Genomic DNA, 12,780 nt, shown 5'->3' on the forward strand with positions numbered 1-12,780 from the left:
CTACTAAGTTTCTACGCCCAGTCGTTTTCTTAAATTAGTGGAGACAAAGTTTAGAAATTAAATATTTAGATTCCCCCATGTTAATCTTATGGGAGAAAACCCAAATTTGATGGAAGATTTAGCCTCAACTAATTTCTGGATGTGTACAGAGCTAGAGACTACACCTGTGGTCCGATCTCGATGAAATTTGGTATGTAGGTTCTAATCCATGGTAGCTCCAGGTGTTTTTTTCATTTTTAGAAATTTTGATTTTTATCGGGATTTTTCCATAAAAACCCATAAAAAACCGGAAAAATCGGATTTTCTCAAAAATGGCTCGAACGATTTTGATAAAAATTTAGTATGTTGTAGCCCTTTAAACTCTGAACAAAATGGTACAAATTCCATTTCTGTAAAAATTACGGTTCAAAAGTTATGGTAAATTATGTTATTTTCCCATAAAACCCCATAAAATAACAAAAAATAGGATTTTAGACAAAAATCCGGTTTTGATTTAACATAGTATGTTATGGTCCTTACAATTTTGATAGTTTTTTCATTTTTTAGAAATTATAATTTTTTATGGGGATTTTCCCATAAAACCCCATAAAATAACGGAAAAATAGGATTTTCCCAAAAATGGCCTGAACGATTTCGATAAAAATTTAGTATGTTATAGTCCTTTATATTCTGAACAAAATGGTACAAATCCCATTTCTGTAAAAATTACGGTTCAAAAGTTATTGTAAATTATGTTATTTTCCCATAAAAACCCCATAAAATAACAGAAAATAAGATTTTCCCAAAATTGGCACGAACAATTTTGATAACAATTTAGTATGTTATAGTCCTTTAAATTCTGAAGAAAATTGTACAAATCCCATTTCAGTATATACACTCTCACCGCTTACACATGATAAAGGTTTTTGACAAACTTATGGGAGAAAGTATGTGTCAGAATGCTGATACCGTTTATTACAGATCTATTCTGAAGACTTGAAAATCTTATCACAAATTTATAATCTCCAAGTTGTTTATCTCCATTGAATGAGACTAGTGTCATCGTAGACAGGGAAGGACTAATTAAATACCTAGGCCTACTTTGTTTTTGTATGGTCGTCATTTCATTGAAAAGTATTAAAGTATTATTTTCTAGGGGTTCGGCAGGTGGGTAGATCAAAGGCTACTTTTGATAGTAGCCTTGGAGGGAAGGTAATCATCCACTTCACATACTTAAAAATAGTTCAAGAATAATCATAAACAGAGAACTATTCTGTTGGTCATAATGAGTCAAATCATCAAAGTCGAAGACCTGCGAAGAACAAAGCAACTGAACCTAGACTAAAATTAGTTTTGGTACCTATTATGAAAGAGAAAAAGTCTACGTGATTCATATATAGAAATGAAGTTTACAACGAAAAGAAATCAAAGAAGAGTGGTGCAGGAGCAGGTGACTAGTGTTTATAATGTGAACCCTAAATAGCTGGATGCTGGCGATATTTACCATATAACTATGATTAACCTGTCATTTCGTGTTTATAGTTTCGGTATTTCTGAACTTTCTGGACTTTTCTTTTAAACGTTTTTAAAACATTCCTACGATCTCAATAAACAAGAAAATACCTTTAAAGCATTTTTTAGGCGCGGAAACCACTTCAAATTACAGAAAACATACGGAACTATATTCTCAAAACGCGGAGCACATTTCTTGCCGAGGAAAAATAGCGGAGTGATACGGACCGGGTACTACTTTCTCTAGGGCACCTATTTGTGTTGCCAGCTGAACCTAAAAACGTGTTGTATAGTGTTTGAAAGACTAATTATTTATATGCTTTATAGTGACTGTAGGAAAAAAAAATATAATGTGTAACACTAGTGCAAAAGGCCTTTGCTGCACTCGAGGATCATTCCTCTCGTGCTCGTGTCCGTGTGCAGCAAAGTGCCACTTTGCCCACTAGTTACACAATAGTTATTTTTGCAACTAGTGAGAAAAGTGAGCAATTGACTCACTCGAGAGAAATCCTTGAAATCGAGAGAAAGGCTGATCTTGTTTTATGGAGTTTCCTACAAATAGCCTTACTCTTAGCCGCATTAGGTTGTCCATAATAATGATTATAAATTCTTAAAAAAAAACATTATTTCTATTTCTTCTCCTTGGTGGTGTTCTATCTATGACTTTCCTATTTTTCCATAGTTTGCAAATCGGCTCTTTCAATGATTACTAAGAAATGCAGCAGTTTTATTTCAGGTTTTGTTTTAGTATATTATCAATCAAATTATCCAGACTCTCTCGCTTTTTACATTGTAATATTTACACCAACCCAAATTCAAATAGTACATGTTTCATTTCAACCAAGTCAGTAATTAATGTTTGTAGCAAACTGTTAAATTAGCAAACTTATTGACTGTTTACAATTAACATATGTTCTTCTTCTCACTTTTAATTTCTGACAACAGCTGGAGTTTCATAACAATGTTTGTTTCCCATGTTAATCTTATGGAGAAATATTTATGGAACTTTAAAGGGCCCCATGGCCTCACTCTCTATTTACTTCCCTAAAAAGATAGTTCCCTGGACAAATTCACGTTACGCTCTTTCCAATGACACCAAAAACATGTCAATCGGTTCAGTAGTTTCGGATGAGTAATTGTCACAAAAAATCTGCTTGCGTATTAAATAAGTAAATAGATTTAAAATGATTAATGTGTGTCTTATGCAAGTTATGAGATTTAGTTTTAAACTTTGTGTTTTAACACTAGTTATCCTGTAATTCAGTCTGTACCAAGGAATCTTAGAAATTAAAATATACCCATTCATTCACTGTACCAAAAACTATAGGTAGGCATTCAGGAAAGGTAAAACATTGGTTTAGCAAAATTCCAATGGTCTTTAATAAGTACTTAATATTTAAGAGTTATTTACAAAGAAACCTAGATATTTAGAGCTTGACTATTGACTAGTTTAATGGTCTTCCCTAAGAGGACCTGGACAATCTTGCTGTAAGTCTCTCTCGTCTTCAAAAGTATGGCCGCACCAGACACAGTACAAGTAGGTCCGTCTCAGGTAGAGTGTGAGCATCTCCAGTTTCTCTTGAACCTAGAGCATCACAAGACTTGTATTTAACAGATATCAAATTACGTGAATAACTACAGTATGGTCCATGAGAGCACAGAAAACATACTACTATAACCCAGAATGCCAACCGCATGGTAAAAAGCATTAAGTGTTTTGAGAGGCAGCGCCACCAGCGTTGCCATGCACTCAGCATAGCAACGCTGGTGGCGCTGCCCACAAATTGACAGGCAAAGCTCTCTCAAAACACTTAATGCTTTTTACCATGCGGTTGGCATTCTGGGTTATAGTAGTATGTTTTCTGTGACGAGAGTCTGCAGTTGAGGGAGGAACCTATTTACCACGTGACTTCGAAGGAGCCAATGAGGACATTAGGGTGTTGTCAAATCTACCAGCTGATTAGAAAATATTGTTTAGTATATTTTAATTAGAGTCGAAAATTAGTGAACGGGCGATGCTGCAACGTCGCGCTAGTCTTGCTATTGGCAACCAACAACTGCAGACTCTCGTGGCCCCTAGTATAATATGTTAGTGGGGGCAAGCCAACAATATCTGTTATGTTGGGACCAAATTTTGAGTGCAATTGAACAATCACTGTACCAGGAAGCAGGATGTGTGAATTAGATACTGTATGAGGGTTAAGTTGGATGTAGCAAACCTTTCAAACCGTCATATCACTAGAAAAACAAGATAAATGGCTCATTTATGACCAAAAGATCCAAGATCATCAAAGATATTATAATCTTGAACTGTCACTCACTTAATCTTGGCTATACCTACTGTATTGTTGATTTATTTAAAAAAGTCCTTTTGTTCATAGGAACAAAACCTAGAACATACAAGACGATTACTACAGTACACACAGTCAGTCATATTTTGAAAAACATGACTGTGTGTACTGTACAGGGTGTCCACCAGGCCAACCAGAAAAAATTCATGAAAAAATATTCCAGGTAGTTCCGGTCGTACTTTTTATACTAAAATTTCCAACGTGTTTTGCGCCAACTCCCGCAATGCTGTTTTAGCGCTAACACAGCTCGCTATTTAGTTATCGGAAAGAGCATTCTCAGGTAAAGAAACAAAATTTATGATTGCTGTAATATTGCCTGACACAAATATTCAATTTTTATATACAGTCTAACCTTGATATAACGAACCTCGATACAACGAATTCCTTGATATAACAAATTTTTTTAAATCCCCTAGAACTCTCCATAAGACACAATGTATATTTTATCTCTACATAACAAACAAACCATAACAACGACCTTGATTAAACAAATTTTTCGTGATTTCGGCTATAATAAGACACCTCAATATAGCGAATTTATCATTGTCAGAACCTCTACATTGCGAATTTAACCTCTGCATAACGAATTGTCTACGTCTTTCCCTCGATATAACAAATCCCCCACCCCATTATTGTTTTTGAAAAATCTGTTTCTTTATCAAATGAAATGGAAAGGTGATGTCATCGCTTGCGCTAACATTCGTCTGCTCCGTTTTACACATCTCTGCTGCTGTCGCTGCGCGCGCTATGTTGTAACTGAGAACTGATTTCATTCACTGAGGACTGATGACGACGTAATGTTTAGTAAGCTGTGATTGGGCGATACCTATGGTGAATTGTACAATTTTTGGATAAAGAGAAACCTAAGAAACAATATAAAAACAAAACCAAAGAGAAAGAATAGCAACATCGTTATTTTCACATCCTTTTTCGAGTGTTTTTATTATCTTTAAGTTGGCTATGATTATACACTTTTATAATGACTTATCTAATAATTTATTGTTTTCAATACGATTTGTTTCAACTAGCAACACCAATGCTATAGTTAATGATTATTATTGACATTCCTCTGTTGTGATAAATCAGTACTATACTGTAAGTAGCCTACCGGCCTATCACGAGCAGTAGCTTACAAAACTTTCTACTACTGTTTTGTTTTGTTCTTTACATGGTTTATGACTACGCAATACAGTGTTTGGCTAGGTTTTAGGAGGGTTAGAACAAGCTGTGATTTTAAACTTACAGTTTTTTAACCTGTACCAAGGTCAATGCCATTTTCATGATTGCGCAATATTCAAGATCCCTCCCATTTTTTATGCCGGATAGTTTAGGTTCTACTGTACAATGTAAACACTGTACTGTAAAGTATTTTAGCCTATGCTACTTTAATTGTGTTTTAATGATGTATAATCCCGACCTATATTGACTGACGCTGGTTCTGAACCTCGACTTAGCGAAATTCCTGCAAACATAACCTCTATATAACGAACCTCGTTTTAACGAAATCCTTGATATAACGAATATTCAGTTCGGTCCCTTCAGATTCGTTATACTGAGGTTGGACTGTATTACTGATTAAATCATCCGAAAATTAAAAACTAATCCTAAACTGTGGTCATGACAAAATCCTGATATTGTTCAGCAGTAACGGAAACAAATAATAATAATAATAATAATAATAATAATAATAATAACCTCTGCAAATGTACTTTATAAAGAACGTTTTGTGTAAATAAAATATGTCTTATGTCTTAAACAATATAATCTTCTCCCGCGATCACAGTAAAGTTATCATCCTCATTCTCGATCGTAGCTTAATTAAAATAATTTCCCGCGGTCATCATCATCAAGCAATATTGTTTAGACATCATCATCGTTTCCTGCGGTCACGGAAACGTCATTGTCCGCATGCGCGATCGCGGCAAAATCACTAACATATCCCCGCGGCCGTTTGGACATCATCATCGTATCGCGCGGTAACGGAAACGTCGTCGTCGTCTCCCACAGTCACGAAAATGTTACTGTCGTCTCCGCGGTCACGGAAACGTCATCGTCATCTCCCGCAGTCACGGAAACGTCATTGTCGTCACCCGCGATCACGGAAACGACATCGTCATCTCCCGCGGTCACGGAAACGTCATCATCGTATCGCGCGGTAACGAAAACCTCATCGTCGTTTCCCGCGGTCACGGAAACGTCATATTCCCGCGGTCACGGAAACGTCATCGTCGTTTCCCACGGTCACGTATACGTCAATGTCGTCATGCGCGATCGCGGCAAAATCACTAACAAATCACACGGCAGTTTGGACATCATCATCGTCTCCCGCGGTCACGGAAACGTCATCTTCATGCGCGATCGCGGCAAATTGAAAATTCCCAGTAAAATACAAAATTCAAGCATAATTCCCGGTTTTTTCCCGGTCCAAAAAAATCACGCATAATTCCCGGTTTTCCCGGTCGGTGGACACCCTGACTGTAGTAATTGTCTTGTATGTTCTAGATGTGTTAAGTAACCCAATGAACTGGGTTAGACTCAAATTTATAATCACTTCAAAATGTTGTTTCTTATAAATCGTGATAGGAAATGAAATATCTTAGGTTAAACCATTTTGTAACAGTAACAACTCATCGTCACCCATCATCTCTTCATCAATACAAATTAGCTTACAGAGAAGGTATCATCTTCACAAGTCACATCACTATCTTCCTCCGGAGAGCTGTGGTCCATAGTCTCGTCTTCATTAGTGGACGATGTTTGTTGGTCAACTTCAGCATCCTCATCTTCCTTTTCTTCTTCTAAATCTTCTTCAAGCACTTTGGGGACTTTATTTGCAGGCCAAAACCAAAGTTCTGCTGGCTCTTCAATAGACTGAAAAATATCAAACAAAAATATGAATGTATGAATTTGAAAAGGTTATAAAGCTGAATTCATTTAGGTTTCTTAGCTGCGGTGGTGCATTGGCTTGAGCACACAACTAAAATTAAATTCAATTTTTTAAATATTTGTGAGAAAAATTTGTCTCTCTTAGGGTATTATGGGGTTGCACGTATTATGTGCCTTATAAAAGCACACTGTTTTGTGTGGTTTGGTTGGAATACAGGTGTGCGACAAAGTCAAATGAATGCGGCAAAAGTAAGTAAATGCAGCAATTTGCTACTTTGCGTGCTATAATCAGTGTGCATGGAAGCCTGCTTTGTCATGTTGTAGGAAATAGTTATTTGTCTAACTAGTGTGTGAAGTGGCACGTTGTACTCATATTACAAATGATATTTGTCCTACAGTTACTATAACGCATAAATAATTAGTCTTTCAAAGACTATACAACACTTTTTAGGTTAGGTTAAATCCAAGCGTTGAACGAAATGGGAAACGAAACACTGCACCAGCTGATCGTAGTCGTATTATCTTTAAGTGTTGCCAACTTATTTTCAAGCGTACACGTATTACGTGCCTAATAAAAGCACACTGTTTTGTGTTGTTTGGATGGAATGCTGGAGTGTGGCAAAAGTAAGTAAATGCAGAAATTAACTACTTTGCGTTCTATAATCAGAGCAAGGAAGCCCACTTTGTCAGATAACTGTAGGAAAAATTTTGTTCACCATCAAAAGCTGCTGCGTGTAATTTGCATGTCCTGTTTTAGGCCCTGTACACATGCCGCCGCGGCGGCCGCATAGGACCGTACACATGGCTGCGGCAGCTTGATTGGAAGTGGGCGGTTGCATGTGAACGGTCCCATTTGCTCCTTTGTACTTTTAACCGCCGCGGTTCCCGCGCAATAGCAACCGTGGCGGCTGCCGCCCTCATGTGTACAGGGCCTTAGCTGCTTTATTATTTAGTTTCTAGCTCAGACTGTACTGTCCTGTTCTCATCACAAACCACAATTTCTCCGTCTTACTTGAAGCTATTTTTGGTGTTCATATTGCACCACTTTCTATTCTTATATCTTCACAATCGTCTGCCACTAAATTGTTACCTCCTCTTGGTATTGTTTTTCCTCTTGTTTATTTATTGCTGTTAATTTATTGTTAGTTAAATTATTGTTATTTACCAAGTTTTTGTTAACTCTGGTTAATGTTACACTATGTCTACTTCACTGTATCATTGCATGCCACAATTTTGTAATTTCATGTATGTATTGGCAATTTTCCGTTGTGAATAAATTTAATAAAATAAAATAAATACAAAACAGGTGGAAAATTGGGACTATACTCTTTGATGATATAAGAATATAGTCCCAAAATTAAACCTGCTGCTAGTTGCCGATATCTGTTGTGTTGTTTTCTGAGGCATCTTTGCAAATTGCCACTGAGGATGTTACTTCACAGCAAGCGTAAAGAGAGGAAAGTAATAAAGTTATAAGTTAATACTACTTGCTTTAGGGATTAAATCCATCACACAAACCAACTTACTTCTTTGGTATCTAACTCCCAACAAACTCGCTGACTTTTGAATAGATCAAGAGATGCTTTCCTTTCGGCAGCTTCTTCAGCTTTCCTTGATCTGTAGTCATTGATGTTGAGGAGCTTTTCTTTAGCTTCAGCTCTGTATTTAGCTCGTAGCCGGGCAATCTCTTCCAAAGAAGACTTCCTCCCAAGACCCTGCCTGTCAGCTTTGACTTCAACTGAAACTGGCTCCACACGACCTTCCCCTGAGGAGTTCCAAAAATAAACATAGTAATCATTAACTTGACCAAACCAATAAAAATTAATATCAAATGTCAGTACGGTACCTATATAAAAATTACCCCTTGATCAAACAACAGTATGAGGAGAGATATGCAGATTTGCCACAAGGTTTGGGTTTGTTGAACAGGTTTCCCTTTGATATGGGTGGGCGCAGTTCTTGAAAAGAAACAAGGATAGCTTCCATTCCAGATCTGTCATGTAGGTCTAGCTTGAGGGGCTTTGTAACTCATAATTAAAGTTAACAATTGAGCCATACTAGGTACATTATCTACTCTCTACAACCCAGATGAAGCGGTTGTTACTTGGATCATGCAGGTAAATTTGCAGTAATGGCTTTTGAGGACAATTTTGTTTACCTGCATACCTACTTTTTTAGATTTATAATATATTTTAGATTAATTGAAGAAATTGCAGACTAGAGGCTAGTTGGTAAATCGTAGGTATAATTTAATAAGGTTGATTACTGAAAGATACCATACAATAAATAAATATTTGATCTAGGCTAAGTACTTTTTCCCCACCTGTGCTTAATGAGTCCTATCCCGAATGCGTACTAGTACTACGGATGACAGGGTTGGCAGTAAACTACAATATTACATGATAACCCTTTAATTTGATAATCAAAAACAATATATTTGAAAATTTTTTAAATGCATTATTAGCCAAGAGAAATCTGTAATAGACTACCAAGTCTTATGAGTAGGCTCACAGTAGGTATACTCAACCTGATTTTCCCAATCCACTTCCTGGTTTAAAACCTAGTTTTTGTAGCATTTTGAAGCCTTTGTTTTCTGGATCGATTGGCTTGCTGAGTCCACTTTCCCTGTGAGATGATTCTTTTTCCTTTAGAGACGGATTGCGAATACGATTTTTCTCATCACATTCACTTTTATTTGCTTCTCTTTTGTGGGCGTACTTCTGAGCGTGGCTTTTAATTAGCCCAGGTCTGATATCCTCTTTCCCACTAAAACATAACAGGTTTCATTCAAATAAATATATACAAATATAAATACTCAGGACTCTCTCTTTTTTATTTAGAATATATAGTCCTAACAGTTGACTCTTCGCGGACGGGTGACGGATAAATCCGCCTTAGTCTGGCAATAAAGGACAGATGTCTCGGCAGGGCCGCGTTAGGAGTCAGTGGAGCCCTGGGCAAACCCCAAAAGCAGCACTCCCTTTTTACCTAGTGCGGACGGGCAGTCCACACCACTGGCGCCTCTGGGCATATGCCCAGTCTGCCTGTTTATAAAAGCGGGCCTGTGTCTCGGGGCTACCACAGTGCTACTTCCCCACGCTCTACGCAACCACTGTGACCTTGAAAGCGATATGCTGGCCCTCCTCTCCTGCGCTCCCTCCACCACCCCCCAATGTATGGCTTTGATTTAGGCCTAAAATTGTTGGGGCTAAAAGCTTAAGTTGTTTTCTGTCTAGCAGCATGAGTAATTAAAGGGGGGTAAAAGCAGCAATAAGTAGCGCACACTACTCATTGCTGATTTTACCCCCCTTAAATTACTCCCCAGGTACATGATGTTGATATTGTCGTGTCCGTTAAAGTGTCCTCTATCTGTTGGCATCATCGTTAATATTGCTCGCGGACGTATTTTTCCGCAATACGGGCAGCAATAGATTTTATCGGGCGCGTGCACTACTTATTGCTGGTTTTACCCCCCCTAACTTATCCTACTCCCCAGGTACATGATGTTGATACTGTCGTGTCCGTTGAAGTGTCCTCTATCTGTTGGTATCATCGTTAATATTGCTCGCGGACGCATTTTTCCGCAATACGGCCGGCAATAGATTTTATCGGGCGCGCCCACTACTTATTGCTGAGTTTACCCCCCCCAACTTACTCCCCAGGTACATAATGTTGATACTGTCGTGTCCGTTAAAGTGTCCTCTCTGTTGACATTATCGGTACCTAATAAGTTTCGTGGCCTTATTTTTCCACAAAACGGCCAGCAATAGATTTTACCGGGCGCGTGCACTAGTTATTGCCAGGTTCACACCAATAGAAAACTGACACAGTTCATCAAGTAAATCTGATCAAAAACGAAGAGATGGTATTAAGGTACACCTTGGAGATGGCCTAATTAGGTTTCAGCAATTCCAGCACCAGACCTTGCAAAATAGGCTATATTTTCAACAGGCATAGGCCTATGTAAGTTAGGGCAATAAAATAAAGACCTAGTTGTAGCCTAACTTATTAATTTTGTTTGTAAACGTTTCAATCATGTAAAGGCTTTAGGTCTACCAGTATTCTAAAAATATATAGCCACAGCCTACCATATACTTTGAAGAAATGCATCAGACATGTAATCAACTTCTTCATCTGAAGATCCCATTTTCATATCAATTTTAAAGGTAGGCCTACAATCCAAAGGGCGATGAACTGTTTATTGAATTCACAGCATGAAATAATTAAGTTTAACTTACAGTCAGTTTTGAAATAATTAATTAGCCTTGGCTCTAATGTAGTTAACTTAATTAACCGACAAATTTTCATAGGTTGACACACGGTTGACAGTTCCTAAGAAAGACATAACCCAAAGAAAGGCCCAACAACAAGTCAACAAAAAAACCAAAACACAAACAAACGAAACAAACACAACACACACAAAAAATACATTTTTTTGTAGATTGTGATAGGAGGGCTTTTGCAACTTTACAGGCTGCTATGTAGCTTACATTGGTTTAGCACGTGATATCCCAGAAGGTCGACATTCTATAGTGCGACAAGGTCGACGCTATTGGATGGATTCACCCGTTGATCATAGAGTAGACAGTACACGTTGTAACAACACTTCTACACAAAACTGAACCAATCCTCTACTCTAACACAAGTAGACTTCTCATCCCGTAAAATTTGAAGCTTGAATTTTAAATATATAATTAACACTTAATTGAGCAAGCGTTTTTAGATACAATTATTGAATTCTGTTTTTCAAAACAACTATTGCCCTGTTACTAATTAACTGTCCATAAAAACAGACTACAAAACAATATACCCCCGCCACAGCAAACCTGCAGACTAAGCGAATTTCCATTTGCCTGATTTGATTTTTAATTCAATCTATTCAAATAACATTAGGTTTAACGAGTACCTAGGTTTGCTGCCTACAGGGAGGGTAATAAAGTGCGTTTTTTAGTAAAATATTAATAGCTTAGTATAAAATAAATATATTTATTTGCCAAGTTTGATCCAAATATATGCATAAACAAGCAAATTACAACAGTTTACTCATTCTCCAAAAGAATAACATGGGAATTTTTAATTTAAAATTTTCTCCGTAACTAATAACCATACAAAACACTTCAATATACTAAATTATTTGTTTTTTAAGCTCTTTAAAATGGTCTAGAGAGAAGTTTAAGGGTCAAAAACGAAAAAAACCCAATTTTTACCCCATAAAACACCGTTCCCATGGTTAGATCATGCTGGTTCGCGAACTCGTTCGAAAACGTAGGTTTCCACGTTTCTACCAAATTTTATCGAAATTGGATCGTTTTTGCTCAATTTTAACGTGCTAACGGACACACTTATACTGGGGTGTGTGTATATAAATATATATATATATATATACTAGCTGACCCGGCGAACTTCGTATCGCCTAAGTTATAGGTTTCCCCTAAGACAGACCGATGGAAAGAAAGTACCGTTACGTTTAATTTTCAAGATGATCTCGTTCGCATCGCTCAATCACGTCCTGGTTGAAGTTCGTTCGCTACGCTCACTCACCTTTGGGTTGGAGCTCGTTCGCTACGCTCACTCACCTTTAGGTTGGAGCTCGTTCGCTGCGCTCACTTGCCTTCAGGTTAGCTCGTTCGATACGCTAACTCGCCTCCAGGTTGAAGTTCGTTCGCTACGCTCACTCACCTTTTGGTTGCAAATTAGCCGTTGTCATAAATGTAAAAGAAATAATAGTGCTGCACCCTGTTGGTAATCCTTGTAACTTTAATGCTATTGAACATCATAGAACAGAACCAACTTGTTTAATTGAAACAGCTGTTAACATTAATTAATTCCATTTCTTATAAGGCTAACATGGGAAACTCCAGAGCCACTGGGGCGGAGCCCTTTTAAGAATTTCGAAACGGGAAATAGTTTACGTCCGATTCGCATACCTACAGAATTTACACACCAAATTTCATAACGATCGGTGAAGTCGTTCCGGAGGAGTTTGCAGACAAACACTGTGACACGAGAATTTTATATATTAGATATATATATATATATATATATATATATA

At 37.4% G+C, this 12,780-nt stretch overlaps 1 protein-coding gene across 1 annotated transcript; it reads right to left on the reverse strand.

The window, feature by feature from the left end:
* Positions 1 to 2,883: 2,883 nt before the first annotated feature.
* Positions 2,884 to 11,014, reverse strand: LOC128992704 (G patch domain-containing protein 11-like). The gene is made up of 5 exons (XM_054416422.1): positions 10,817 to 11,014; positions 9,256 to 9,494; positions 8,255 to 8,493; positions 6,513 to 6,713; positions 2,884 to 3,076 (listed from the first exon to the last, which is right to left on the reverse strand). The coding sequence occupies exons 1-5, from the start codon at positions 10,879 to 10,881 to the stop codon at positions 2,942 to 2,944; spliced, it is 879 nt and encodes a 292-aa protein (XP_054272397.1). The 5' UTR covers positions 10,882 to 11,014; the 3' UTR covers positions 2,884 to 2,941.
* Positions 11,015 to 12,780: the final 1,766 nt, after the last annotated feature.

Source organism: Macrosteles quadrilineatus, unplaced genomic scaffold (genome assembly GCF_028750875.1).
Source record: "Macrosteles quadrilineatus isolate MER2022 unplaced genomic scaffold, UCM_ALF_1.0 Scaffold_4__1_contigs__length_99947679, whole genome shotgun sequence".
Taxonomy (NCBI): Eukaryota; Metazoa; Arthropoda; class Insecta; order Hemiptera; family Cicadellidae; genus Macrosteles; species Macrosteles quadrilineatus.